The 25,274-nt window shown below is 46.4% G+C and overlaps 1 protein-coding gene across 6 annotated transcripts in view; it reads left to right on the top strand.

Annotated features, from left to right (window-relative positions):
* The window catches only part of TNC (tenascin C), a 75,043-nt gene that overhangs the window by 28,925 nt on the left and 20,844 nt on the right, over positions 1-25,274 (top strand). For 2 of the 6 annotated variants that reach the window (XM_063408841.1, XM_063408842.1), the window contains exons 5-12: positions 1,687-1,802; positions 1,883-2,039; positions 2,601-2,870; positions 3,899-4,084; positions 4,823-4,912; positions 6,207-6,470; positions 15,492-15,764; positions 17,713-17,985. In XM_063408841.1, the coding sequence (XP_063264911.1) occupies positions 1,687-1,802; positions 1,883-2,039; positions 2,601-2,870; positions 3,899-4,084; positions 4,823-4,912; positions 6,207-6,470; positions 15,492-15,764; positions 17,713-17,985 (1,629 nt within the window). Of the gene's footprint in view, positions 1-1,686; positions 1,803-1,882; positions 2,040-2,600; positions 2,871-3,898; positions 4,085-4,822; positions 4,913-6,206; positions 6,471-15,491; positions 15,765-17,712; positions 17,986-19,041; positions 19,315-21,896; positions 22,173-23,716; positions 23,990-25,274 lie in introns of all 6 variants that reach the window. The other 4 variants (XM_063408843.1, XM_063408844.1, XM_063408839.1 and 1 more) reach the window with 3 other exon arrangements.

Genomic DNA, 25,274 nt, shown 5'->3' with positions numbered 1-25,274 from the left:
GAGCTGGGGCAGGATTCAGCAGTCCTGACTTCCAAAGTCAACACCAGGCTTCTTCCAAGAGGGCACAAAAAAGAGATTTTGAGGGTAAAATTCATTTTGTTGTAAGGTGACATCTAAACCAGCTCAGGAAAGTCTCTCCAAAGCCACAGTGTCATGGGTTAGCACTGGCCAGATGTTAGTGCACCCATGAATATATGTTTTTTCTCTAACAACTCCTGTGGGATGTGATCAGGAACAGAGCAGAGCAGGCTTAAATCTTGAAAACAAAAAAACCCACCAAAACTTTATTAATTACATAAGAACAGGGACAGAAATACTCTTAAACACACACAGAGACAGAAATAAAAACTTCTTAGAACATTTCTTCTCCCAGTTTCTACCTCCCCACCCATCACTCTTCACAGACCAACCCCTGGGTTTTAGATCAAACAATCACCACTCAAAAACAAACTAATCTTCAATTCAGCAAGGGAGAGAGGAGTCTCTCTCGCACCACAGACTGTTCCTCAGAAAACACGGGTCCACCCCTTATGTGTTTCCATGTCACCCGTGGCACCACCTGGAGAAGTCTGCTAAGGTGACACTCTTTTTCCTATGTCCAGCGCTCTCACCGCTGTCTCATAGGCCAAAACTACATACAGGGCTTTTTAAGGATGCTGCATGCCGAGCTCTCCCCTTTTCACCCAGGGGCCGGGGTTCCAGGAGCAGGTCTGCCCTGAGGGCAGAGGGCACCACCTCACCCTCCCCCTCTTTTTTCTCTGCTCGCTCCAACTCTTCAAGTGCCAGTCACTGTAGCAAAAGCAAGGGGCAGCTGCATCCACCCAAAAATGCAGTTTATGTTTAAAAGAGACTCAAGTTCAGTCCATGGCTGACATTATGCAAGAAAAGTCCAGCTCCAAGGCTACTCCTCTCATTCTTCCATCGAGTTCTTTCCAATCGTGCTTTATCATCTCGGTCCCAGGCCGCTTCCCTCTCTCCGAAAACCACCAGTCATGAGAATCAATGTCTAAGAAAAGTTTCTTTCTGCCAAGCAAGGGTTAACAGTTTCTTCTCAGCAGGGTGCTGCAGGCAAGGCACTCCCAGGCTCGGCAACCCCCACGTGGCTGAGCACCTTCTCTCGGAGTTTGGGGGGGAGGAGGGGGTGAGCACACACAGCAGGCACTTCCACAGTTTTCCACCCCTCCATCCTGGACGGGGCAGCTCAGTTCCAGTTCTGTCCCCTCTCTTCTCCCCCCCCCCCCCCCCCCGGGGGCTCCGGCTTACCTGAGCCGACCACGTGTTTCCCCTCCCCCACCCAGCCTCGTGGCCGGGCAGGGGAAGGAGACTGGAGACGTCTCGCTGCTGAAACCCGGGATCCGAAAAAGAGGCCGAGCCCCTCAGACTCTTGCTTTTAACTCTTTGTGTCCTCAGAGGCATGTCCAAACCTCCGAGTGACCAACCCAGGTGCCAGCAGAAAAGCTGATCACTGATTGGACTGCCCACATCCCCCTGGAGGAATTCACCTCCCCCCCCAACCACGACACACAGTAACTGGATCTGAGGAGAGTTTAACCATGAGAGTTTAACCACCTCAGCTGCAGATCCCCACCTGGTAGATATTTCTAGAGGTGGAAAGATGTCCCACCCCAGTGCCCTATGTATGGGAATTTGCCACTCATGTCAGAATATCCCTTTATTCTGCCACAGATCTGCCTGCTCCAGAAGGTCTGAGATTCAAATCTGTTCGGGAAACGTCCGTCCAGGTGGAGTGGGACCCTCTGAACTTTTCTTTTGATGGCTGGGAGCTGGTCTTCCATAATATGGTGAGGAAACAGTTTAACGTATAGAGTGAAAAATCCTGGATTTTTATGTTTGTACTCACTGATTGTCCCATGTGTTCCAGAAAAAGGATGATAATGGTGACATAACCAGCAGCTTGAAAAGGCCAGAGACATCCTACATGCAGCCAGGTTTGGCACCTGGACAGCAGTACAATGTGTCCATCCATATAGTGAAGAACAACACCAGAGGACCAGGACTGTCCAAAGTCATCACCACGAGTAAGCACAACCTGTATTTAGTGGCCACCAACAAAACATCTGCTGTTCGGGGGTTTTTAAACAAGATAAAGTGAGATTCTACGCTGTGAGTTGATGGGGGGGAAAGGAAATATGGAGTTATTAATGAATACATGAGGAAAAAAGTAATTCCTCTCCACATTACCTATTTGAAGCAGAAAAGAAATTTATGTCCAGCTAGAAGGCAGTGGGGAGTTTGCACTTTTATTCCTTTTGCAAGATGTACCTCAGCAGGAACTAAAATTTCTCACTAGAATTGTTTTCAACTCGGTGATATTTTCATGAAGGGTGTGTGAAGGTGGGAAGCTCTTAGGGTCCCTTGTCTTTCTTTTGGCAGTTTCTGATTTGATGGAGTTTTGATGGATTTGCCTCTGATGGATTGATTCCATTTGTAGTCTCTAGGAACCAAAGGAAGAGAGTAAATGAGGATGCTAATTTTAACTTTGTTCTTAATCACCCATTAAAGGCTTAAGAATATGGGTGTTTTCCTTGGCAATATTTCTTTTTAAAGCCCCTTTGCCCCTCTCTTTTGCTTGGTAACAGAGCTTGATGCCCCCAGCCAGGTGGAGGCCAAAGACGTCACGGACACCACGGCTCTCATCACGTGGTCCAAACCCTTGGCTGAAGTTGAAAGTGTGGAGCTCATTTATGGCCCCAAGGACACTCCAGGGGACAGGACAAGCATTGGCCTCTCTGAAGATGAGAACCAATATTCCATTGGCAACCTGAGGCCACACACGGAGTACGAGGTGACGCTCGTCTCCCGCCGAGGGGACATGGAAAGCGACCCTGTGAAGGAAGTCTTTGTCACAGGTGAGGGGCTGGGAAGGTGCCACAGGGACCTCCCGTCCTCCTGGTCTGTTTGTGTCATGTTGCTGGGGTTGGAAGTTACTGGTCAACACAAAATCAGCCCAGTTTTAGAGGTACAGGAAAGTAGAGCATAATTTCCTGTGCCTTTTATGCTTTGTTGGCTCACCAAAATATTTAGAACCCCAACAAGAATCTAAATGCATTTTAAAATTAGGAATTGGGTTATTGTGTCGCTTACCCTAAATCCCCACTTCAAAAAGCAAATTCCTCTGGATCATTTGTCTGCCTGATGAGCTAAACATCTTCCATAGTCCCTATTCCATTTTCTTTCTCTTTGCCTAATTAGTTTAGAAGCAGAGAACTGTTTTTTTTCTTCTTCAGTTCAGCAAATATTTCCTGCCATTCTTTTTTAAATTTACTGTGCTCCTCGGTGATTCTGGGCATGTTTTTGGAAAGTGTGGGCCCTTTAGCAGGTTATCAAGGCTTGATGCATTAAGAGAGCTGCAAATTACATCCCTTTTCATCCTAAAATACAGTTGTTATTTTGGAACAGGATTTGAGGTTACTGTAGGTGTAAAACATGAAAGCTCATTGAATTTCCCTATAATATTCACTTTTTTTTGCAACTTAGAGTTCCTTCCAGCCATGAATGCAAAATGCTACTTAACAGAAATTCTAGAGATGACCAGTTCTTTGCTCTTTTATCCTTTTGAAAGCTGAAGTATTTCTAAAGGAAAGCAGTATTTTCATTCAAATACGGTTTTCCACAAACAGATTTTGTAATAAAAACTAATTATTAGAACTGAAAATGTTATTTTTGTCTCAGGAGACAGGTTAAATTTCTTGAACTGAAGCTGGTGAACTCTGCTTTTCATGCTGGAAGAACTCTGGTTTTTGTAGTTAAGACATAACAGGATCATGTGAGAGGAAACTTTACGGGTCATTTCACCTTCTAAAAAGCACTGTCACAAGAGACTGCTGTCAGAAGAGAAATATTCCTAATTATTTATTTATGGCCTGGTTGATTCCAGACCTGGATGCTCCAAGGAACCTGAAGCGGGTGTCCCAGACTGACAACAGCATCACCCTGGAGTGGAAGAACAGCCACGCCAACGTCGATAATTACCGAATTAAGTTTGCCCCCATCTCTGGTGGGGACCACATGGAGATCACAGTGCCCAAGGGCAGCCAGGCCACAACCAGGGCTACACTCACAGGTAGGGGAATGAAGAGACTGTCACTAATGTCACCTTGGTTTTTGTCACGCCAGGGCACAGGACATGGAGGAAAAATGTCCTTTTGGTCACTGTACATTAGAGGTACAAACAAATTTTGAGTGATCTCGAGCACATTTTTTTTGGGACAAGAGGTTATGAATTTGAAATAAGTTGTTAGGAAGGAATTGTTCCCTGTGAGGGTGGGCAGGCTCTGGCACAGGGTGCCCAGAGAAGCTGTGGTTGCCCCTGGATCCCTGGAAATGTCCAAGACCAGGCTGGACAGGGCTGGGAGCAGCCTGGGAAGGTGGAGGTGACCCTGCCTATGGCAGGGGGCGGAATAGGATGATCTTTGATGTCCATTCCAACTCAAACTATTCCATGACTGTATGAGTTTGAGTAGACCAAATTGAATTAAAAGCCATGTGAAATGGATTTACACACCTGCCGATGGATAACCAGCCAGCTGAAGGTATGTAACCATTTCCACGTGCATCCCTAAGCAGCTTTGTGGAAATGGTTTCATATCCCGAGTTCAAAAGGCATTTCCGTGTGCTGGGGGCAGAATTCACTGGTGCCAGTCTGCAGCTTGTCAGCTGGAGAGTCAACAGAAACCTCACTTCTCTGTGTAGAGGAAAGCAGATCTCTTACTTTGCATCCATTCATCCTTCCTTATTCCAACAAATGCCTGCAGGCATATCCCATGGACAGGAACTCATATTTCTTCTCCTCATCTCATAGGCCTGAGGCCTGGAACTGAATATGGCATTGGAGTGACAGCAGTGAGGAACGACAGGGAAAGTGCTCCTGCTACCATCAATGCTGGCACTGGTGAGTGTCCTGATCCTGTCTGAGCTCTGGAGGAGGCAGCACCTCAGTTGGAGCCAGTCTTTCATTTCTAAGAGATGTTGGAAGAGATATTTTAGAAAGTTCTTGATTTCATTTTGCTACATTTCTGCTCAAGGAAATGGAAAAAATTCCCACAAAGATCATGACCTCTGAATCTGACTTCTTTTTCCTGCTCCTGTTAATGTTCTGGGAGTTTCATCTCCAGGTGAGCTCCTTAATGCTAATTATCCTACACTGATCACTCTGGCCATCCTTGATCTGTGAGGGTTTCTGGCAGGTGTGGTGATGGCCAAAACGTTGATGTGATGAAGAGTGGTTGCAGTACTCCTGACTGACCTTCCAATCCAGAACTTTTTCACACATACCCCCTTTTCCTAGGCAAATTACCTGAAGGCTTTACTTCTGCCTCTCGAATGTGTGAGAAATTTGTTCTGATTTTGTCTGTTGTCCTGGCTTAGGGCAAATTTGGGAGGAAACCCCCAAATGGGGTCCCTCGGGAGAGCAAACCCAAATGGCCCCACCCCCAATGGGTCTGGGAAAAAAAATCTCCTTAGAGAAAAGTGGAAAAACTCTTTATTTAACAAACCAAGGGCCCACAAGCATAAAAAATGAATAATATGAAACAATAAAACCTCTTGTCATTCCAAAGTGAGATGGTAATTTCAGAGAGGTGTGCTGTGGGTAGCTCAGCTGCTCAGTCTCTTATCAGTCCCTCTGATGCTGGGAAATGCCATCCTGGACCCCAGTGGGCCTCAGGTGTGAGATCCTGGTGTCCCTCTGGGGTTTCAGTCCAGAGCAGGGTTAAACACTTCCAAAAAAAAGGAAAAGATAAAAAAAAAAAAAACAGTCCCAGGGAAATTCTCTGCCTCAGCTAAAAACTAACTGAAAGCACAAGAGATCTCTGTCCTGCTGTCTGTCCATGCTGCAGACAGCACAGTTCAGGAGCAGAATGTGGAGGAGGGAGTGCAGCTTCTGCAAACAAACTCTGCACTTTTTTTTCCCCCTGACTTGCTCTCAGAGCCAGTCTTAATGGTGTAGAACTTAATATACAGGATAAACAGAACAGACAATGGGGGATAGCAGCATCAAAAAGTCACCCAAGGACATCTATAAAAGAGAACATCACCGTCCCCTACACACTTCAACAGGTCCCAAAGGTGGGCAGACCCTCAGCTGCTGCCGGACCGCCAGTGGAGATGTTCCTCTACAGGTGCCTGAAAAACTGTCTCAGGGCAGCTCAGAGACACCTCAACTTTGCTTCTGTTTCCCCCTGTAGATCTTGACAACCCCAAGGACCTGGAAGTGAGCGAGCCCACGGAGACCACCCTGTCCCTTCGCTGGAGACGGCCGGCGGCCAAGTTCGACCGCTACCGCCTCGTGTACTCGGGCCCCGCGGGGAAGAGGGGCGAGCTGGAGATCCCAGTGGACAGCACCTCCTTCCTGCTGCAGGGGCTGGACCCCGGCACGGAGTACACCATCAGCCTGCAGGCAGAGAAGGGCAGGCACAAAAGCAAACCCACCACTGTCAAGGGTTCCACTGGTGAGTGACAGCTTTTGGTGGTCACCAGGCAAGGACAAGCCCAGGGGTAGCTTCACCTGATCTAATCCATGTCTGGGGAGCCTCCTGCAGAGCAGACAGCTCTGCCAGCAGGAGAGAGGGAAAGGTAGCTCTGTATTTCCCTCCCTGCTGTGTTCACCTCCATGTTCCCAATGATTTCATGCTCGTCCTTTGAGAGGCCTCACAAAGAACTCATCCACTGGTGCTGCACAGATGTAGAACTCATTCTTTGTTTTAGGTGAGGGTGGGTATTTTCTTACGTCATGTCTTCTAACATGTTTTGCTTTCTACAGACAAAAAACTAAGAGGAAGAGCAACCGGAATGAGTTTAAAATTGTTTGTTCCTGCCTAATGGATTCTCTTCACAGCAGGCCATCCTCTCTCAGCAGGGCCAGTGGGGCTCTGATGTTGCCCTATTTCACTTTTCTCATCCAAAAGTGGAAAAGGCTCCGGCCCCAATCTGGTTCCAGCCACTGTTTCCACTGGGCACTGTGACTTACATTTGTCTGTTTCTGCCATCTCCATTTGTGCAAATCACTCCCACTGACCAGTATCAGATGACTTACTGAACAAGGTTTTATCCTCTGTGAAACGTTTTGAGCCAAAGCTTGTTGCACAGAGAATTATATCTCAGTACAGAACACAAATAAGTCCTGAATCTTTAGGTTTCTCAGCCTAAATCCTGTGAGGCAAAGCCTTAACTGCTCTAAGCAAGCAGAGGTGGTGAAATCAGAATCAACTACAGTTATTGTCCTTAGCAGATACCAAGGTGTTCATCCTTTTCTCCCCAAAGACTGTCTGTGAGGTGAGCACATGCCAGACATTGCGGATTTTACAAATTAATAACTACACAGCTGAAATTATCAAAGCTGGGTTCATGTTCCCTGGCAGTGTTCACACCAGCACAACCTCTGAGTTCTTTCTAGAGGCAGAATCCATCAGAGAGTTACATGGTCTGGAAACCATCTGTCCTGAGTGAGTTGTTTGATGCCAAAGTCAGGCCTGTGTCCAGTGCAGGGAAAAATTGGGAAGCCTTGGGGCACATACAGAAAAAAGGAAGCTGTAGCTTTGTGTGGCAGGAGTGAGCAGGCTTCAATTTTCTAACTTTCTCTTGGAAAAGTTCTCAGTTGGAAGACTGAGAGGTTTCAAAGAAGTCTGCAGAGATGGTGAAGAGGCAGAAACAATGTGCTGTGGAATCTCACAGCCTGATCTTTTCAGCACCACCTCCCAAAGCTCCGCAAGGTGACCTCTTTTTCCTGGTTTGCCTTTTTTTTCTTCTTTTTCTTTAGAACAACCTTCATCTGGCGGCTGTATTTGTTCTATGTCTTTACTCAGAGCACCAGTAAACAAAGAGGGCTCTGCAGTGGGCTCCTGGGAGCAGCAGTTGACATGACCTGGCTCTGTGACCTTTCTCCTGCTTAGGAATGGACAAATCCAAACACAGCAGAGGGAGCAGAAATTCTCTGGAAGCCTGGGCAGTACAAGACAAGTGGTCTCTTCAATTTGCTTTCCCATCTACCCTCAAGACACTCCTCTTTATCCCTGTTCCAGCACTTGGGAGGTCCCAAGTCCTCAGGCTAGAGCCAAACAATCTTGTTTTGCCCTCTCTGGCAGAGGCAAGCTGAAACACTCAGAGCTCATGAACCTCTAGCAAAGGACATCACAAAATCTTGCAAGTACACGATGGAAGCCACTGTTGCTTCTGTCTCTTTACAGGGAGGAAGTGCAGCTCAAGTGACAAAGTCTTTTTGAACTGATCTCCCTGATCCTGCACTCAAGGGATGGCAAAGATTACAGAGTGTAGTTTGCTAAATTTTGCTGGAAAGGGAGGACTGAATATTTCACATTTCCATTTGCTTGTTTGTCTCTTGTAGTTTCCTGTAGTGTAACCCTAATGCAAGCATTGAGTCCTGACCCAGAGGAGCTCCCTGAAATGAGCATTTTTGCTCCAGAGGCTTCAGAAATACAGGAGAATTCCATGAGGGACCTTGTGGTCCTAGGGGAACAGACAGGGGAACAGCTTTAGGGTCTTGCGGTGTGTGAATACAGAAGCCTGCAGCACTTTGGGGCTGGAGTACATGGAAGTGTCACAGCAGAGCCCTTCCTGCCCAGAGAACCCCTGAGAGCTGGGACTGACAGCCTCCAAACCAGCACTTCCTATAAAATCAAGGTGTGTGGATTGGCTGGAGAGCAGCACTCTGCTCCCCTGGGAGCTGGGCCCACAACAGGAGACTCCTTTCTGTTATTAGTGAAAGTATCACCAGGGTCCCACCTGGCATTGCACCAAGGTTTGACTCAGAAATTAAAGAAAATGAGCCATTTTACTCCTCGGAGGGACCTTGCCTTGAGCATGTCCCAGTAGCTCATCTGTAGGGTGAGCACATAGCCCAGCTCTGAGCAGCCCAGCACTCAGACTGGGCTTTGTTCCCTCCTGCTCTGCTCCTGGAAGCCTGCCTGCAGAGCACAATGTGGGGCCTGGAGCAGGATGGATGGCAATACATCAGCCATGAGAGGCCTGGGGAGATAAATGAGTGAGCATTAGAGAAACCAAGAGCCAGGCTCAAATTCCTCTGCTGGAGGACGCAGATTGGGCAGCAACTGTTGATGAATCGTGGATGTGATACTGTCCTGCCTCTGGAAGTGAGTTTGTACAGCAGAGCGTGGCTTGGAGAAGTAACTTTTCCGTTCTGCTGAATGTTTTTCAGGAGATTTATGCTGTTTACCAAAGGCCCTTGTGCACGTTGTGCGTCAGTCCCTCTTCCTCTCCTGGCTTCTCCAAGGCTCAGATTGCGCCACCCTTTTTTATACAAACCCAAAGAAACATTAGCAAGAATGATTAGGTGAGCCAGTTCCATGGGAAAGTGCAGTGCTGACCACCAGGAAACTGAATTTGCCAGGGAAGGTTATCCATTTGTTCAGCTGAATCCTCCTTGGAGAGCACCTGGCACCGGAGCTCAGGATGAGGATTTTCAGTGGTAACTACTCCAGTATTTCTGGCTTTGTGATGTGCTGCAGTGGTTTCTTCATGAAATTCAGAGGTGCACAGGCACTGCAAGCCCAGTTTAACCAGCTGGTTAGGAGAGGAGAAAGTGGTTTATCCAAAGGGGACTGAAAAGGAAACCTTGCTGGGTCATCATGTCTCACATGAGGGACTGGGAAAGATTGGCTGAGAGCCCGCTTGGGGAATAATATAAAATCCCAGATTCAGAAGGAAGAAGTGATACAGAATACTGCTTGCTCTATCCCAAGAAGCTGGGGAAGTGTCCTGGCAGCACATAAGCATCCTTTTTAGTAAAATCACCAGCAAAACATTTCAGTGGAATTCCTCAAAAGGCCAACACCACACCACAGACATATTCAGGCCAGGCTCAGCCTGCAGATTTTACCAAGAGATACTGAGCTATTTCCTAAGCTGACAGTAAGAAATATTCCAGCCTGGGAAGGAGTGTCTGCTTCTTATCCATCCAGTTTCCCTTTTAAACAGCTTTCATCTCTGTTCATTCATCTCACCACTGTGAGTCATTCTCTGACTGTCACCCACCCACCTAAAGCTCTCAGAGCTCTCTTTTTTCCATGGCCATCTATTCCCCTTCTTCTTAAATCAAGTGTTTAAGCTCCATTGCTCTTGTTATTTTACAGTTTGTTTTCCAGATTTTCCATTATGTGTTACAGCATTCTGCCTGCTAAACAAAGAACACTGATACTGACTGTGGTATCAGAGTATTTTCCATGTACTCATATCATTTGCATTTTTCTATCTCCTGTTTGTACACAAAGCCACATATTCCCCTGATACACATGAATTTAAGGTGGGATATATCTGTGGTAGAGGGAAACCACTCTTTCTCACCCACAAATTCATTTGTGGAGTCATGAAGTCCAAAGTAATATTCAGAATTACATTCCCTCTGTTCCATGGGACAACCTGTACATGGCAACCTCCAGGCAGCTGCCAAAGTTGGCACAATAAAATAAAATAAAATAAAATTCACCTGTGAATCCAGAAAATTTCTGGATTCAAATCTCACACAGGTGGTTGCTCCCTCAGGGTTTTTATCATATACTTGAACTGCTGCTGCATTTTCCATCCAGACTGGAGGAACCAAATCCTTGTGTAGCTGTGCTAGAACTGGCAGGGATCTGGGAGAAATGTGGAGTGCTCAGGTAAAATGAGGGGCAATGAGGGAAAATGAGAGGCCAGTTTTGGCTGATCTTACACAGGGTTCTCACACACCCTCAGTACATCAGGAGTGTAATGCCACCCTAATTTTATTTTGCCTCTTGTAATTTTGAATGTTTTACCTTCAGTTTCCAGTCCAGGGTTCAGGGCAGGGTTTTGTGCTCAGTTTCCCAGGGACCATCCAGGCATGGGGCTGTCTCTGTGGGATGCACTGCTGCCATCTCCTCCCCACTGGGCTGCCCACTCTTGCCTTCAGCAGAAACCCTCCCAGTCAAGCCCACCCACCTCTGTGCCTGTTATCTGGACAATTTTTAGATTAATCAAGTGCCAGTGCTCTCGATGCCATAATTTTTTGCCTGTTGCCAGAGTAGGAAAGACCTGCTTGGCACCTGCTGATGCACAAGCAGCTGGGAGTTGCAGAAGGCTTCCAAACCTTCCTGCTTTGTTCCATGAGCTCAGCTGGAGCAGTCAGATATCAGTTCTGACAGTGGCGTACTGGGGAAGAGGGGATGATGACAGTGGTGACCATTGTAGCTGTGCTGGTGTGATGGAAACATGGTTCTCTCCAGGCTGCAGTATGGATAGGGCTTGTTCAGGTCATGGCTGGCCTGGTTTAAGGGCAGCTATCACCTAAATCAATAATATCAATGACATATGTAAATATAAATATGTATTTTATATATATATATATATATGTAAATCACTCTTTGCCTTACAGCCTTCTCTTCTTCCTAGAGGTGAGCAGAAAACAATGTTTTCACACCTGCATCTGACCCGAGAGAGTATTTACAAGATAGCATTTCTACATCTCTTTGAAAACATTTCTAATTGATTTTGCTCCTCTGAAAATGTATTTCTTTGTGATGGATGTGTGAATTTGGAGTCATGTAATGCATCCCGAGTACATGTTTGAGCTGAGCTGATGGATGGTGCTCCATGACTTGCTCTCTCTTAATTGAATGCAAGTGGAGCATGAAAGCAAGGAAGTCACTGAGGTGTGAAATGATGTGGGTTCCCACTAATGAGGAGATAATTCTGCATGTCAGAGAAATCCCCTGCCTGGGGCCTTGCGGCTGGGATCACAAACACGTTCCCTGTGATCTCCACAGCTCTCACGTTTCCAGAATCTGACTGTTCTACAGGATATATGCATAGATCATTCAGCTGAAAGCCAGGGCTTTCCCCTTTCCATTCCTTGGGATCTCCTATAGGAGATATTTGTTAGGTTCTTTCTATCCTAGTTTCTAGGCAAGAATGTGTGTCCCCTCCACTTTTTTCTGTGTGTATTACAATGGATAGCTCCTCCAAGCCTGTTTTTGGTAGGATGTGAGGAGCCTTAGCATGTTTCTGCTGGGATTTCTCAGCCTGGGTTTGGATGTCTTTGTGATTTTTGGCATGAATTCCCCTCATGGTTTGTGTTAGCAGCATTCACTGATGGGTGTAGGAAAGACAAAGGGCATGTTTTGTTGCCTAGGGTGCCAATGTGATGTAAATGAGCAAAGTTCTTTGGAGGTAATCAAAGAGAAGTGATTTCCACCAGCAGAGGATGTGCCAGCTCCCTGCTGGAGGCGTTCCAGCTCATCTCTGTGTGTGCTGGTCCAGCTCTGGATCTGCTGCTCAGGGTGGCTCTGTGAGAACCAGGCTGTCCGTGCTGCTGCTCCCTCTGCTCGAGGCCTGGATTCAGTCTCCAACACCAGGAGAATTCCTCTGTTTGCTTTGTTTTCAGAGCTCCTAATGCACAGCACACGGAGTGTGTTGGAGCAGCTGTTGGCTGCTGGTTTGGGGCCATTATCAGGAAATTTTATCTCTAAATTTACCTTTATTTAGCACTTCTGGCCACCACACCTGGAGAATCAATCAGTAAACACCATTTGATCCCCCCAGCCCTGCACCTCCCCAGCTCAGCTCTTTAACACCCCCAGCCCTGAGCCTCCTGCTCTGCTCCTGGAGCCCCCTCACCTGCCCAGCTCAGGAGCCACTGGGGCTCTTCGTGACCTTAACGTCACCCACAGGACTTCCAGTGGTTTCACCCTGTCCTGGGCAGCACAGGATGAGGTATTTGATCAGTTCCTTATCATTCTGGAAGGCCTGTCCATTTTAAAAAGAACACAGGAAATATTTATGCTGGGAAATCTCCGAGAAACAGAAATTCCCGATCTCCCAGCTGGCACACAACTCCAGATTAACCTCTGTGGAAGCACCCAAAGCCAGCTCTCTTGGTCCCTGGGAGCTCTAGTGGCTACAGGTATTTCCCATGGATTCACAGCCATGTGTTCCTTTTCTGCTTTGAAATACAGAACTCCATTTCCATATGGCTTTGGTCTCTATTTTAGGCTTTGTGAGAGATGCTTTTCCTCTCCATTGGTTTAGTCTTCCTTTTGCATGGGATGAAACATTTACAGGTATGGAAAGAGAGCCTTGGGTGGTGCAGGACAATGCCCCATGCAGTTTTGAAGGTGCTGCAGCATCAAATTTCTCTTTTCAAATCACATGCACAGAGAGACATGGATGCATCTGCTGCTGCTAAGGAATGTGGGAACAGAGAGATGCTGCAGGTGCTTGTCTGGATTGTGCTTAAACACAGGAGGAGTTTGCAACATTGGCGTGGAAGTGGTGATGTCAGAGAAGAAAAAAGGTTGTGACACCCTGGGAGTTCACCTTTCCAAAAACTCCCACCTCTTGCCCCTATTCCATGAATTTCATGAGGTGACAGGGCTGAGTTCAGTAATGACCAAATGAGCATTAGCAAGAATGATTAGTGTGAGCTCACATCTGGAGACCAAGGACTATTTGAACATCCCTCAAAATCAAATTCCAACATGAGGTAAACTATTTATGTAGAGACACAAAGATTGTTCCACAGAGGCAGAACAGTCTCACCTCTCCATGGTGTGTTCTCTCTGTTTTGGTTTGGATTTTGTCTTAAATAAGAAACATCATCCCTTGATCTTTCCCATGACACTGTGACTGCTTTGTCATCTGTGTTGGGTGCTGGATGGCTGAGGATTTTGGAGGTCCCCAACAATCCTGTTTGGTGCATGGTTCCACGGGAGAATCCCTTGGTCCCTGGAGAGCGTGAGAGGGTTGTTTGCTTTTCTGTCTTGGACGTGCATGAGAAACAAATGGCAGGAAAAGGGGCCCTGCATCTTGGAGGAGACTGAAACAGAGCATTTGTAGAGAAATCAGAATTGCTCTCAAGCTGTGATGGTTCCTGCATTACTCGTTATAACCAGGCTTCTATGTAAAAGATTTAATCTTACTGTAACTTTAGTTTCACTTTCATTTTAAGGAAATTTATTTATTTTATTTGTTTCTGTTGCCACCAACAGATTGTGATCTCTGATACAACCAGTTCCCCTTCTGTCCTACTTTCTCTTTTCTAGATAACAATCTTGTTTTGGCAGAATTCGTATTTTACCTCAATGAATCTCCTTTCTGTTCCTGATAAGGGAAGACAGCTTTGGATTAATGCATTTTTTTTATTGTTGTTGAACATCGTCATCGTGTCATAAACAATCTCTTTCCTTCTAACAGGATGGGAAAAGCTCAGCAGAACTTGTGTTCCTGAATAGTAGTAATTTACTGATTTGTTAATGAATTTCCCTGGAGATCATTATGATCTATGAGTGCTCAACCTCTGAAAATCCAGCCCCAGCTGCCTGCCTAAGGCTTTGAGCAGCCATGCAGTAATCACTCTGGTTTTACAGGGAGAAACTTTATATGAAGGATGCTGCTAAATTCATTCATGCTCCTAAATTTCATTTATTCCAGGCCCCCCTTAACTTCTGTATTACAATATGCATGAAGTTGAAGTTTACAATTGACAAATCAGATCCATTTCCCTTCATGCAGCATCTCCTGTGAATTCTCAGTTGTGCAGAATGGGATTATTCAGAGACACCCTGTTCTTACTGTAGCACGTATGTGTCAGCAATTCAAATAGGTCAGCAGGGTGCTAGAAAATCATCAGAGGCCACAGGTCAGTGACAGAGCACACAGGAATTTCCAGGTAGAAAAATCAGGCATTGCTCTCTCATTTTCCCATCTGACTGTTAATTTTAAGGAATCAGTTGTATCTCCTTTATAACAAAGAACTTTCCATTCTTGCTGAGCAAATTACCTCAACTTTCAGATTTAACAGCATCAGAGTTACCTCTGATGGCTCCCAACTTCCCCCTGTGGGGAATGAACATGTTAATGTCTGTGAATGAACATTCTGATTTTAGATTAATATCAGTAACTCTGGAAGGCCTGTCTCCACCCCCAGGAAGGTTTTGTGGGTAGAATAATATCCTAAAAAAAGACAAATCCATTAAAGACATGCAGACATGGGGGCATTTTCCTCTTCTTTATTGTTTTGTATTGGAAACAGTTTGGAAGCATAAGCAGCATCCTTCAAGTGGATGCAACTAAAAGCATAAATATCTGAATCCTGACTACTCTAAACCCTTACAACACAGTTACTTCAGAATGGCAAACACCGAGTAAAGTTGTCACAGTAATACCTACTTATCTCATGGGGAGCTGGAATTAACGTTGGCAAAACACTCACAGCTGTAAGATCCTCTATGAGCAGATGTCTGTGAGCAGCCTCTAAACATTTATTAATTATTACAGTCCTTCTCTCACTGTTCTGTTTTGCCACATCTCCAAAGTGGCTTTATTGAAGTGTCTGAGCAGCTGATTGTGCAGATATGGGCAGGGGAGGCACCTCAGGGTGCCGATCAAATGTGAAATTCATCAACGCAGACCCTCATCAAATAACCCGACATCAGCACCGCCCTGCAACCCAAGTAACAGCCTGACTCTCTGTCCTTCTCCAGAGGAGGAACCCGAGCTGGGGCAGCTCTCGGTGTCCGAGGCTGGCTGGGATGGTTTCCAGCTCACCTGGAGCGCGGCCGACGGCACCTATGAGAGCTTTGTCCTGCAGGTGCAGGTGTCGGGCAGCGCCGAGGAGCCCCGCGGTGTCACAGTGCCGGGGACACAGAGCTCTGTGAATGTCACCGGCCTCAAGGCCAACACTCCTTACACCATCACCCTCCAGGGGCTCGCTCAGGGCTACAGGAGCACCCCCCTCTCTCTTGAGGCCACCACAGGTATCTCTCTGGCAGCCCCAGGTTCTTTCTGACAGAGATGAGCCGGAGCTCTCGCGAGTGCTGGGCAAATCCTGCTCGCTGCTCAGCCCTGCATGGCATTTCCCTGAGCTCGGGAGAGCTTGGCTGAACATCTCTGCCATGGAAATGTCTCGTGGTCAGGGTTTCCAGCCAGGGCTTCAGTGCCCTGGTGCAGCCCTTCCCTCCCTGCTTTACCCCAAACCCTGCCTCAGAATAGTTTCTTTTTGTTCCCTTCCCTCACTTACCTGGCTGACACTAACAGCAAAACCCAGCTGGATGTTGTACCTGCTAGGGAAAGGCCAGGTTGCCTGGTAAAATTATAAAAATCTCTCCTCTATTAGTCCAGATAATCAAAGCCTGAGAGGGAGTTCAGTTTTTACCCTCTGCCTCTGAAATCCTGCAGCAGCTTCTGTGTGAATTCAGACTCAGCATGGTAAAGTTGTGTGTACCTGACTCAGGGCAAGGACAAACACCTTCTATATGTTCTCATATAGGAAAGGACACAAATTAATTCCTGATATGACTAATAAAATACATTTAGCCATCTAAGATCATGAAACAGTCTGATTGGTCTGAAAAAGATATAATGCAAAAGATTAAATTCGGCAGAACTACCCTGGCGTAAAACTGGCCTGAGAGGAGGCAGGTGAGCTCTGTGCTATCAGGAGCTTGCATGAAACTCATCAAGGGCCCCAAACTCATTTTTTGGCTGATCATGTGAAAGGCAACAGTTTGAAATAAGAGCTTATCACAGGCTTTGACCATGAGAGATAAATGTATATTTACATGTGTGCTGTGAGGCTCTCTGATCCTCCAGGTGTTATGATAACTAATGAGCAATGTGAATTAATTGGCAGTAAAGGGGCACCAGTGGCCTTTCCTTCAGATAATTCCTTGTAGACAATTTCTGCTGCCTCTGGGCTCCCCCCCAGCCCTTTGCAACCTCCTGTCCCTGTGAGATAGCCAGAGCTGGCTCTTGCCAGCTTCCCCCAAGCACACATTACCCAGCACAGAGAGGGATGCAAGTACCTGTGAGAACTAATCAGAATTAAAGCATGAAGTGCAGCAGGGCTTGCTTGTTTCTGTAGTGCTTTGAGCAGCCTGGCTTGGGCAGGAATGTGTCTGTGCTGCGTCCCTGTGAAAGTGCTGAGCTTTGAGAGTCCTCACCAGGAGCTGGGAGCAGATGCCTGTGGAGAACAGAGCCATGTGCAGCACAAAGAGACAAAGCAGGAAACACATCATGGGTGTCCTGCCTAAATATGCAATGTGCTCCCTTTCCTTTGCCCTCATGAAAACAGCAGAAAATGCCCTGCTGAGGTTTTCCCTTCCCTTTCTGGGTCAAGCTCAGCACCCAGCTTTTCAAAATCTTCCCTTCTGGGGACTTCCAATTGTTAGAAATATCTGAACCTTCCTGTAACGCTACGGGGATGTCTGCAGAGAGGAAGAAACCCCAAGGCATCTCACCCTGTTTTGCATTTTGGCTCCAGCTCCAAAATTACAAGCCAGCTTTCATAGACTTAAGCTGAAAGGGAAAGTAGAAGAGTAAACAAAACACAAGATTTTCCTTTGGATAAAGCAACAGCTTTGGTTTTAGCTTCTCCTAAAACTGGAAGCCGTCTTTTCCAAATGCCCCAGGGGCATTGAAAAAAGTCCTTTTGCATCTGCTTTCATGCTCAGACCTCAAAGACATGGCTGCTCCTGCAGGGAAAGGGAGCTAGCCATAGTTTTATATGTTACCTTAATTTTTTTTCCTTATCTAACATTTTGCGACACTTTCATTTGGTTTACTCCCCGTAGTAACTGTCTGCTTGTAGCAAGCTTTTACTCACACCCTCCTCCCCAGCTGGGAGTGCTGCCAGCAGGGCAGAGGAGCCCTGGAGAGCAGGAGGAGCTCAGGGGCCCTTCTGACGGGTGTTGTTTCCCTCCCCAGGAGAGCAGCCCCGCGTTGCTGAGCTGACGGTTTCCGACATTACCCCCGAAAGCTTCAACCTCTCCTGGACAGCCTCCAACGGGGACTTCGACGTCTTTACCATTGAAATTATTGATTCTAACAGGTTGCTGGAGCCCATGGAGTTCAACTTCTCAGGCAACTCAAGGACTGCTCATATCTCAGGGCTTTCTCCCAGCACTGATTTCATTGTCTACCTCTCCGGGATCTCTCGCGGGTTCCGCACACAGGCAGTCAGTGCCGCAGCTACCACAGGTACACAAAACCTACCTCAGTGCTAACTCTGCTTTTCTGAGCTCTTCCTTACAGGTTGTGCCCCCTTCCCTGCCCTCAGCTACCCCACCAGCCCACCCATTTCCCCATCCTCTGCCTCTAGGCCTTCCGAGGAAGAGCAGCCGGGGACATTGTGAGCTGTGCGTGCTGAGCCACCATCCCCTCCGGCAAAGTCAGGCAATCACACCCTGCTGGGATCTCGTTCACACCATGAGTCTGAACATTAGGGCTGGGGCAGCCTCTGAGGCAGATGAGAAGCAAAGCAAATATCCCAAGAACCAAGCAGGAGACAACTCCTTATGTTCAACCTTTCAACCTGTGTGTGCACCTGCCCACAGCACAGAGCAGACAGAGTTTCTCTCAGATCAGCTCATTTCTAGACACAGATTTACCCTGATTCCCCCAAAAGATGTCAGGCATGTTTCAGTCTGTGCCAGCACAATTCTGCAAGGCACATTCACTGCTTCAATGATTTAGGTTATGTTGGGTGAGAGATTGAAAAGTTCATCTGAGTTGATGGCAGAGGATGGAACAGGCAGGCACTGAGTTGTTGGCACATTGCACATTTCAAGGTTTTACAGCTGACAGTTTCCCCAGAAAAGACAGAGAAGTCAAATGTTCAGGATGAGAGTGGGAAGTGAGGACTGGACTACAAAAACAGAACATTGTTATTGTAGGTAGATAATGGCTCACGCTGTGATTGTTTCACACTTCCACCAAATTTTGCCTTTCTAGGAAAAGTTGCCATAGTGATTTGTCATAGGAGTGGAGTAACGTGGTCAGTGAAAGCAAAATATCAAATCTCAGCTATCAGATAATATAAATCAGTTTCCAGCAGCAGCAGACTATGAATATGCTCATTTGATGATGCATGGCAGGGTCAGGGTGATGGCAGGGGTATGGGGAGCATAGGGAAACACAAGGCTGGGTGACCCTTGTGACCTGTGGGCATGCAAATTCAAACTTCTCTATTAATTTATTTTATTGCTTTGGCTTTTAATAACTGTGATATATTTCCATTTGTTTTTCTTCCCGTAGTAGAGGAACTTCTCCTTAGCAAACTCAGTGTATCAAATGCTACCTCAGACAGCCTGTCACTCACCTGGGAGGCACAGGACAAGGCCTTTGACCATTTTATTCTGGAAGTCAGGAACTCTGACTTCCCCTTGGACTCCCTGGTGCGCACAGTGCCGGGGGACTCCCAGCACTCTGTAGTGACCAACCTCAAACCTGCCACTAATTACACAGTCCAGCTCCATGGGGTAATTGATGGGCAAGGTGGGCAGACCTTGACAGCCATGGCAACCACAGGTATTTCACTGTTTCACCTTCCAGGTTTGCTTTTTATTCTCCTCTCTCTTGCTGTCCACCAAACTGCTCTAAAACGTGGCTCCAACTCATCGTCGTTCCCTTGGGGAATTATAGGAAGATCACCTTGAGGGAAGGCTGAGAGGGCTTGGAAAAAGATCTGCAGCAGTGGAAAAGGCTGGAAAAGTGCCCCCAGCATTAAGAGAACCAGCAGTAAACCACAATGGTTTCCTTATATATACACACCTCTCTGAAGTTCAGTGTATATATAATTGCCTTGCTCCAGATGGTTGATGTTTCACTCAGCATCTTTGCACTTGATCTTGAATGAGGTTGTTCATCCCACCCTCACTTGCTTTGCTGGGAGTGGGAGAGAGGCCCCTGGTGTCATTCTCAGCCTGGAGAGCCACCTGCATGTCAGTTTTGTCCTCCTGAAACCCAAGTGTCTCCCAAGGCATCTGCATCTCTGGTGGGCGTTTCGTGCCGCATGTGAAATGACCAACCCAACCTGCATGGAGTGGTCTGGCCACCTTCTACTGGTTCTGATATTTTCTCTGCCCCGGATTTTTATGTTTTCAGCACAGAGCAAGGCTCAAAAAACAAATTCTCCTTTTTCTTGGTGGTCAGCCCACCACTCTGTCCCTTGCATTGCTCCCTTTGAGTCTCCACGGCCTGTCTTGTTTCCCTGGGTGTCAGAGCTTTTCCCATGGTGGTGATTCCAGGATGGCAGGAGATCACTAAGACTTGCCTGAGGATATGATTCCAGCTCATTTTGCATGTAGCATTCCTGAAGTCAGGCTGTCATGATGGGAATGTGCCTGACCATGGATGCAGGTGGCATGTGAAGGAATGTGACCATGCCAGGATGAGGCTGGAAAGGCTCCATTTGCCCTCTCTGAGCTGCATGTGGGGCTGAGGGCTCAGTTTTCCTGGATTTTCCACCCAAGCCTGTTTGCTTTGTGGATATTTTCTCATCTCCTTGCCTGTCTTCAAGAGCACCATGGTGGCACTTTTCACTGCTGGCCATGAAGGCATCCATGGTCACTGGTTGATAGCATGACATCTGTGACATCTGTGACATCTGTGACATCTGTGACATCTGTGATATCTGTGTCCTTAATCGGGGCCACTTCATTCACCTCTTCCCAGACAATTCCAAAGAAGGAGGTGGATTATTATTTAAAAGTCTTACAATGAGGGATGGGACTAAAAGTTGGAGCATCTTGCAGCAGTTCTTGTTTTAGCAAAGAAAAAGGTTTCACTCTCTCACTACTCTCTGTAGGTGGGATGCCTCTCTCTCTCTGACTTTTCTCCCAGCATGGATCACTTTTCCATTGTTATTTTTCTGTGTCTCACTGGCTGCATTTCCCAAGGTGTTATCGGTTCCTACTCAATCGGCAACATAAAAAATGGAAAATCAGCCCAGAGAGCAAACACAGGATTCTCTGACCCTCTGACTGCTGGGTCGTGTTTGTTCTCTCTCTGGGCTTTCATGAAACTTTAATGATTTTTGTACTAAGTGTAAGATGTTTAAAAGAGAATGGGTAAGGAGCTCTCCCTCTCCTGAAGGACAAGTTTCTCTCCTGGCAGGGCAGAGATGTGAATTTGAATTTCCTCCAGCAGAAAAGAAAAGTCTTTGCTTCTTAAGGAGGTGCCCTGACCACAGAACAGTCAGAAAGGAGAGCAAGAGCAGAGTTGTGGGGTTTATTGTTTATTAGATGTTCTCTGATTGTGCCTAATCAGAGGATGAGGAACACCTTATCTGTGAAGACCAGGGAGGTTTTGGCCTGAGATTAGTGCTGAGATAATCCCTGTTAGGCCTGAAATCCCTCATGAACCTCAGGGTCCAAAAATAGAAGTAAATACAACTCCAGGCAACAGAAACAGCAAACACAACCTGGGCTGTGATTTCCAGGATTCCTGCCTGAATCCTACTTTCTCTATTTTGGAATCACTGTGGGTCTGTATTCCCATCAAATTCCCAGTGTGGAATTCCCGCAGTTTGTACATGTGTGTCCTTGGTGCTTTTGTAAACCAGGCCCACGTTTCCTTAGGCAAGCTGAGTTTATTTAAGAAAACTTAATGAAAAAAATATAAATAAATAGTAAAATATATAAATAAATAAAAGTCAGCACTAATTTCAGCAGCTTCTTTCCAAAACCTGAGAAAATACCTCTTGCAGTGCTGGTTTTTCAAAATTTTGTTTTATTTTATTTTATTTTATTTTATTTTATTTTATTTTATTTTATTTTATTTTATTTTATTTTATTTTATTTTAGCTTTATTTTATTTTATTTATTTTATTTTATTTTATTTTGCTTTATTTTATTTTACTTTATTTCATTTTATTTAAAATTTTATTTTATTTTACTTTACTTTATTTTAATTTTTATTTAATTTTATTTTACTTTTTTTTTTAATTTTATTTTATTTTACCTCTTTTTTTAAAATTATTATTTTTATTGAACCACAGCAAAACAAGGTTAAAACAATATTTTAGAGCACCTGCAGCCCCCCAGCTCTGCTGATTCCCTCACCCCCCTTGGAGTAAAGCTGCGTGCTCACCTGTGTTCCTTTCTCCCCAGAGGCTGAGCCACAGCTGGGCACGCTCACCCTCACAAACGTTACCCCCGACAGCTTCGCCCTGTCCTGGAGCGCCCACGGCGGCCCCTTTGCCACGTTTGTGATCCACATCCAAGATTCCCTGGCGGCACACGAGGCGCGGGAGCTGGCGGTGCCGGGGGGCTCCCGCAGCGCCCACATCTCGGGCCTCGCTGACAGCACTGCCTACAGCGTCCGCCTGCAGGGCACCACCAAGGCAGGTGTCCCCACAGAGCCCCTCACTGCTGTGGTCACCACAGGTACCTGCTCCCAGCTTTGGAGCCCTTTCTTGGCTCAGGGAAATGCGTGTCCCAAAAGGCTCTCCCCCAGCAGCGGCTGTCCCGCCAGCAGCGGTGGGTTTGTTTGAAAAGCCGGCGCAAGGAGGGGTCAGAACAGGAATGCTGACCTTCAAAAAGATTCCTAGGAGCAGGATTAGTTTAAAGGGAGTTAAAAGGCCAGGTTGGAGGAGGCTCTGAGCAGCCTGGGATAGTGGAAGTTGTCCCTGCCTGTGGCAGGGTCGGAACTGGATGAGTTTAAGGTCCCTTCCAACCCAAATTATTCTGCGATTCCATGATTCTGTTATTAAGACCCCTCTGGAGCCTTTCTCCCATGTCTAATAATCTTTTATAGCTCCTGAAGTTTGAGGGAGAAATTCGGCTGATGCTCAGCAGTTCATCAGGCAGGACTGGCCCATGGAACACCTCCTGTCCCAGGATGTTCCCTTCCAGAGGCCTACACAAAAGTGAATCTTGGGGATTGCTTGATTAGAAGTAAATAAGATGCAAAATATCTCTGAACTCAGTACTCAAATGTGTAAATATTAATACATAAGGACTTCCAAATTATAACTCTTCAGGGGGGAATTTTTATGCCAAGTTCTACCAAAACCCATTTCAGCGTTCGTGAAACATCAAGAGCAAACCCAAAGCCCTTTTCAGGAGAAGGCTCTGCCTTTAACTAACTGGTGTTTTCTGAAGTGAGTGGAATTTTGAGTGGTTGGAAGATTGGCTGAATCAGCTCCTGAGCCAACAGAGCAAGGTTGAATAAATACTGTGGAGAAACACAAGCAAAGCCTGGGCTTAGCAGAGCCACCTGATCTTCCTATTTGACTTGTACGTTTTGGAGTGAGCAAAAATACACTGAGAATCTTGTGAGACTTTGGCCTTTTTTTTTTTTTTTTTTAACTTCGTGGATAAATTTTGAAGCGTTTTCCACATCTTTTCACTTTGACAAATGTCACACTGATGTGAAAAAGGACCCCTCAGTGGAATTTCTTTAGGTTGTCAGCTGAGTGCAGCAGCAGCTGATTTGCACTGGCTGTGCCCCTGAGTGATTAATGTTCCTGTTCTGGAACCTCTGACCCCTCCAGCACTGAAAACTAAAGCTGGAGATATTCATGTGAAATAGATAAAAAAGCAAAATACAGGAGTTGTGAGTGCCCAAACTGAGGCTTGTCCCTGTCTACTGACAGTAGAGAGAAGTAAAAAATAATTGAAAGCTTTATGTGTAGCATTTCAAAAGCAGTTTTAGTTCTAACTTTCTTGCAGTAGCAGCAGAAATGTGCTTTACACAGGGAGCTTGGGAGGGGTTTCAATGGAGTTTGTGAGAGGAGGGGCTGAGACATCCTCAAGGAAAATTCAAAATTGAGCTCCACTGAAAATCCTCATCTTGTGGTCCTGGCTATTAAATCCACTCTAGGGGTAAAAATGTGATTTTTTTGTTCGGTGGAATCTGTGACACTTCTCTAATTTGCAATGTTTTTTTTGTATGTGTGTGTGTGTTTTTGCACCTTCCCTTCTTTTAGAGGCCATGCCCCCACTGGAAAACCTAACAGTGTCTGATATGAACCCCTATGGGTTCACAGTGTCCTGGATGGCATCGGAGAATGCCTTTGACAACTTTCTAGTAGTCGTGGTGGATTCTGGCAAGCTGCTGGACCCACAGGAGTTCCTCCTTTCGGGAGCCCAGAGAGAGCTGAAGCTTAAAGGCCTAATTACTGGCATTGGCTATGAGGTTTTGCTTTATGGGTTTGCCAAGGGGCACCAAACAAAGCCCCTGAGCGCTCTGGCTGTTACAGGTATTTCAATGTGAGCAAATTGTTCCCTTCCACTCTCTTCTCTCTCACTTTCCTTCTCACACAGAGGTCATTTCATGCAAACTTTGGCTTCTGCATCCTTCTGTGCATCGTGGCTCCACATAACTCCTCGTGACTGATGGGTTCACTGGTGGAATTGTGTTCCCTTTAACTTGATGTTTCCTTCTGAGGGATCCTGTGGAGGAGCATGTGGGGGGCTGAGGGGTGAAAGTTCCTTACGGCCTTGCAGGTACCTCTAACAAAGTCTTGAAAGAAGAATGGCTGCATGCAGAGCTCATCTTGTTAACAGCTGGGCACGTCAGCATTTCCCAACAGCGTCATTCTCCCACGTTCCAGCCATCAGCACCTTCAGGAAGAGCCATGGACTTCTTCCCATGGCCTCCTCTCTTTCCCTCTCCGTGTGGGTTCCACCCACAGTGGGATCACTGCCACCCCGAAGTTGGCACCTCTCTCCTCAAACCAGCTCATGCTTCCAGCCCCATCAGAGCTGCTGTTTTCCAGCAGCACCTGAGCTTTCTTGGGAAATCATTGCAGGCTGATTCTCCAGCCCCAGGACCATCAGTTCTCATCTGCACATTCCTGTCTGGGCAGCAGTGAAGCTGGGAAGGATCTGGTGGGAGGTTTGAGGGGAAATAAATAGGAATGGCTGTGTGTGGAAGGAAGGATTGCATTGGAGGTGCTGTAGGACTTAACCACTCCAGCAGCATTTCTCTAGGTAATGGTGCCTGACCATACTGAGTTAGAGGTGTTTTGCAGGTAATTAATAACTTACAGCCCTTGGGATCCTTCTGAATGGGTTCATTAAGGCAGCAGCTCTTGCATTTAGATTGAAGGGTGCTGTTTAAGAGAGGAATTTTCATGATTCCCCTTTGCTGTTCAAGAACACAGTAAGGGATTCATTGAATCAGAAGCATCACAGATGCCAGAAGTGCATGAAATAAGGGGTTTGCATGGAAAAAAAAGAATTTTCAGTGGCTTGTATGTTGTTCTCTTAGGAGAGGGAGGCCTGACAATGTTCCAGACATGCAGTTCTGTTACAAGAGCTTGTTTTTATTTGCCATAAAGATGTCACACAGGTAGGGAGGGAGAAATGCCCAGGAAACTCACCTTTAGCATGTGTAACTCTGCATGTGGGAGACAAACCTGTGTGTCCATGCAGGGGTTTGCTGTTCAAGAGTGAAAGTTGGAATGGGCCTGCACACACTCACATTCATCCTGTTCTGTATAACACTAATATTTATTTTTTTTTAATAGCTGGCGGATTGTT

This window comes from Prinia subflava, chromosome 12, assembly GCF_021018805.1.
Source record: "Prinia subflava isolate CZ2003 ecotype Zambia chromosome 12, Cam_Psub_1.2, whole genome shotgun sequence".
Classification (NCBI taxonomy): Eukaryota; Metazoa; Chordata; class Aves; order Passeriformes; family Cisticolidae; genus Prinia; species Prinia subflava.
This window is presented reverse-complemented; position numbering and strand designations above follow the sequence as displayed.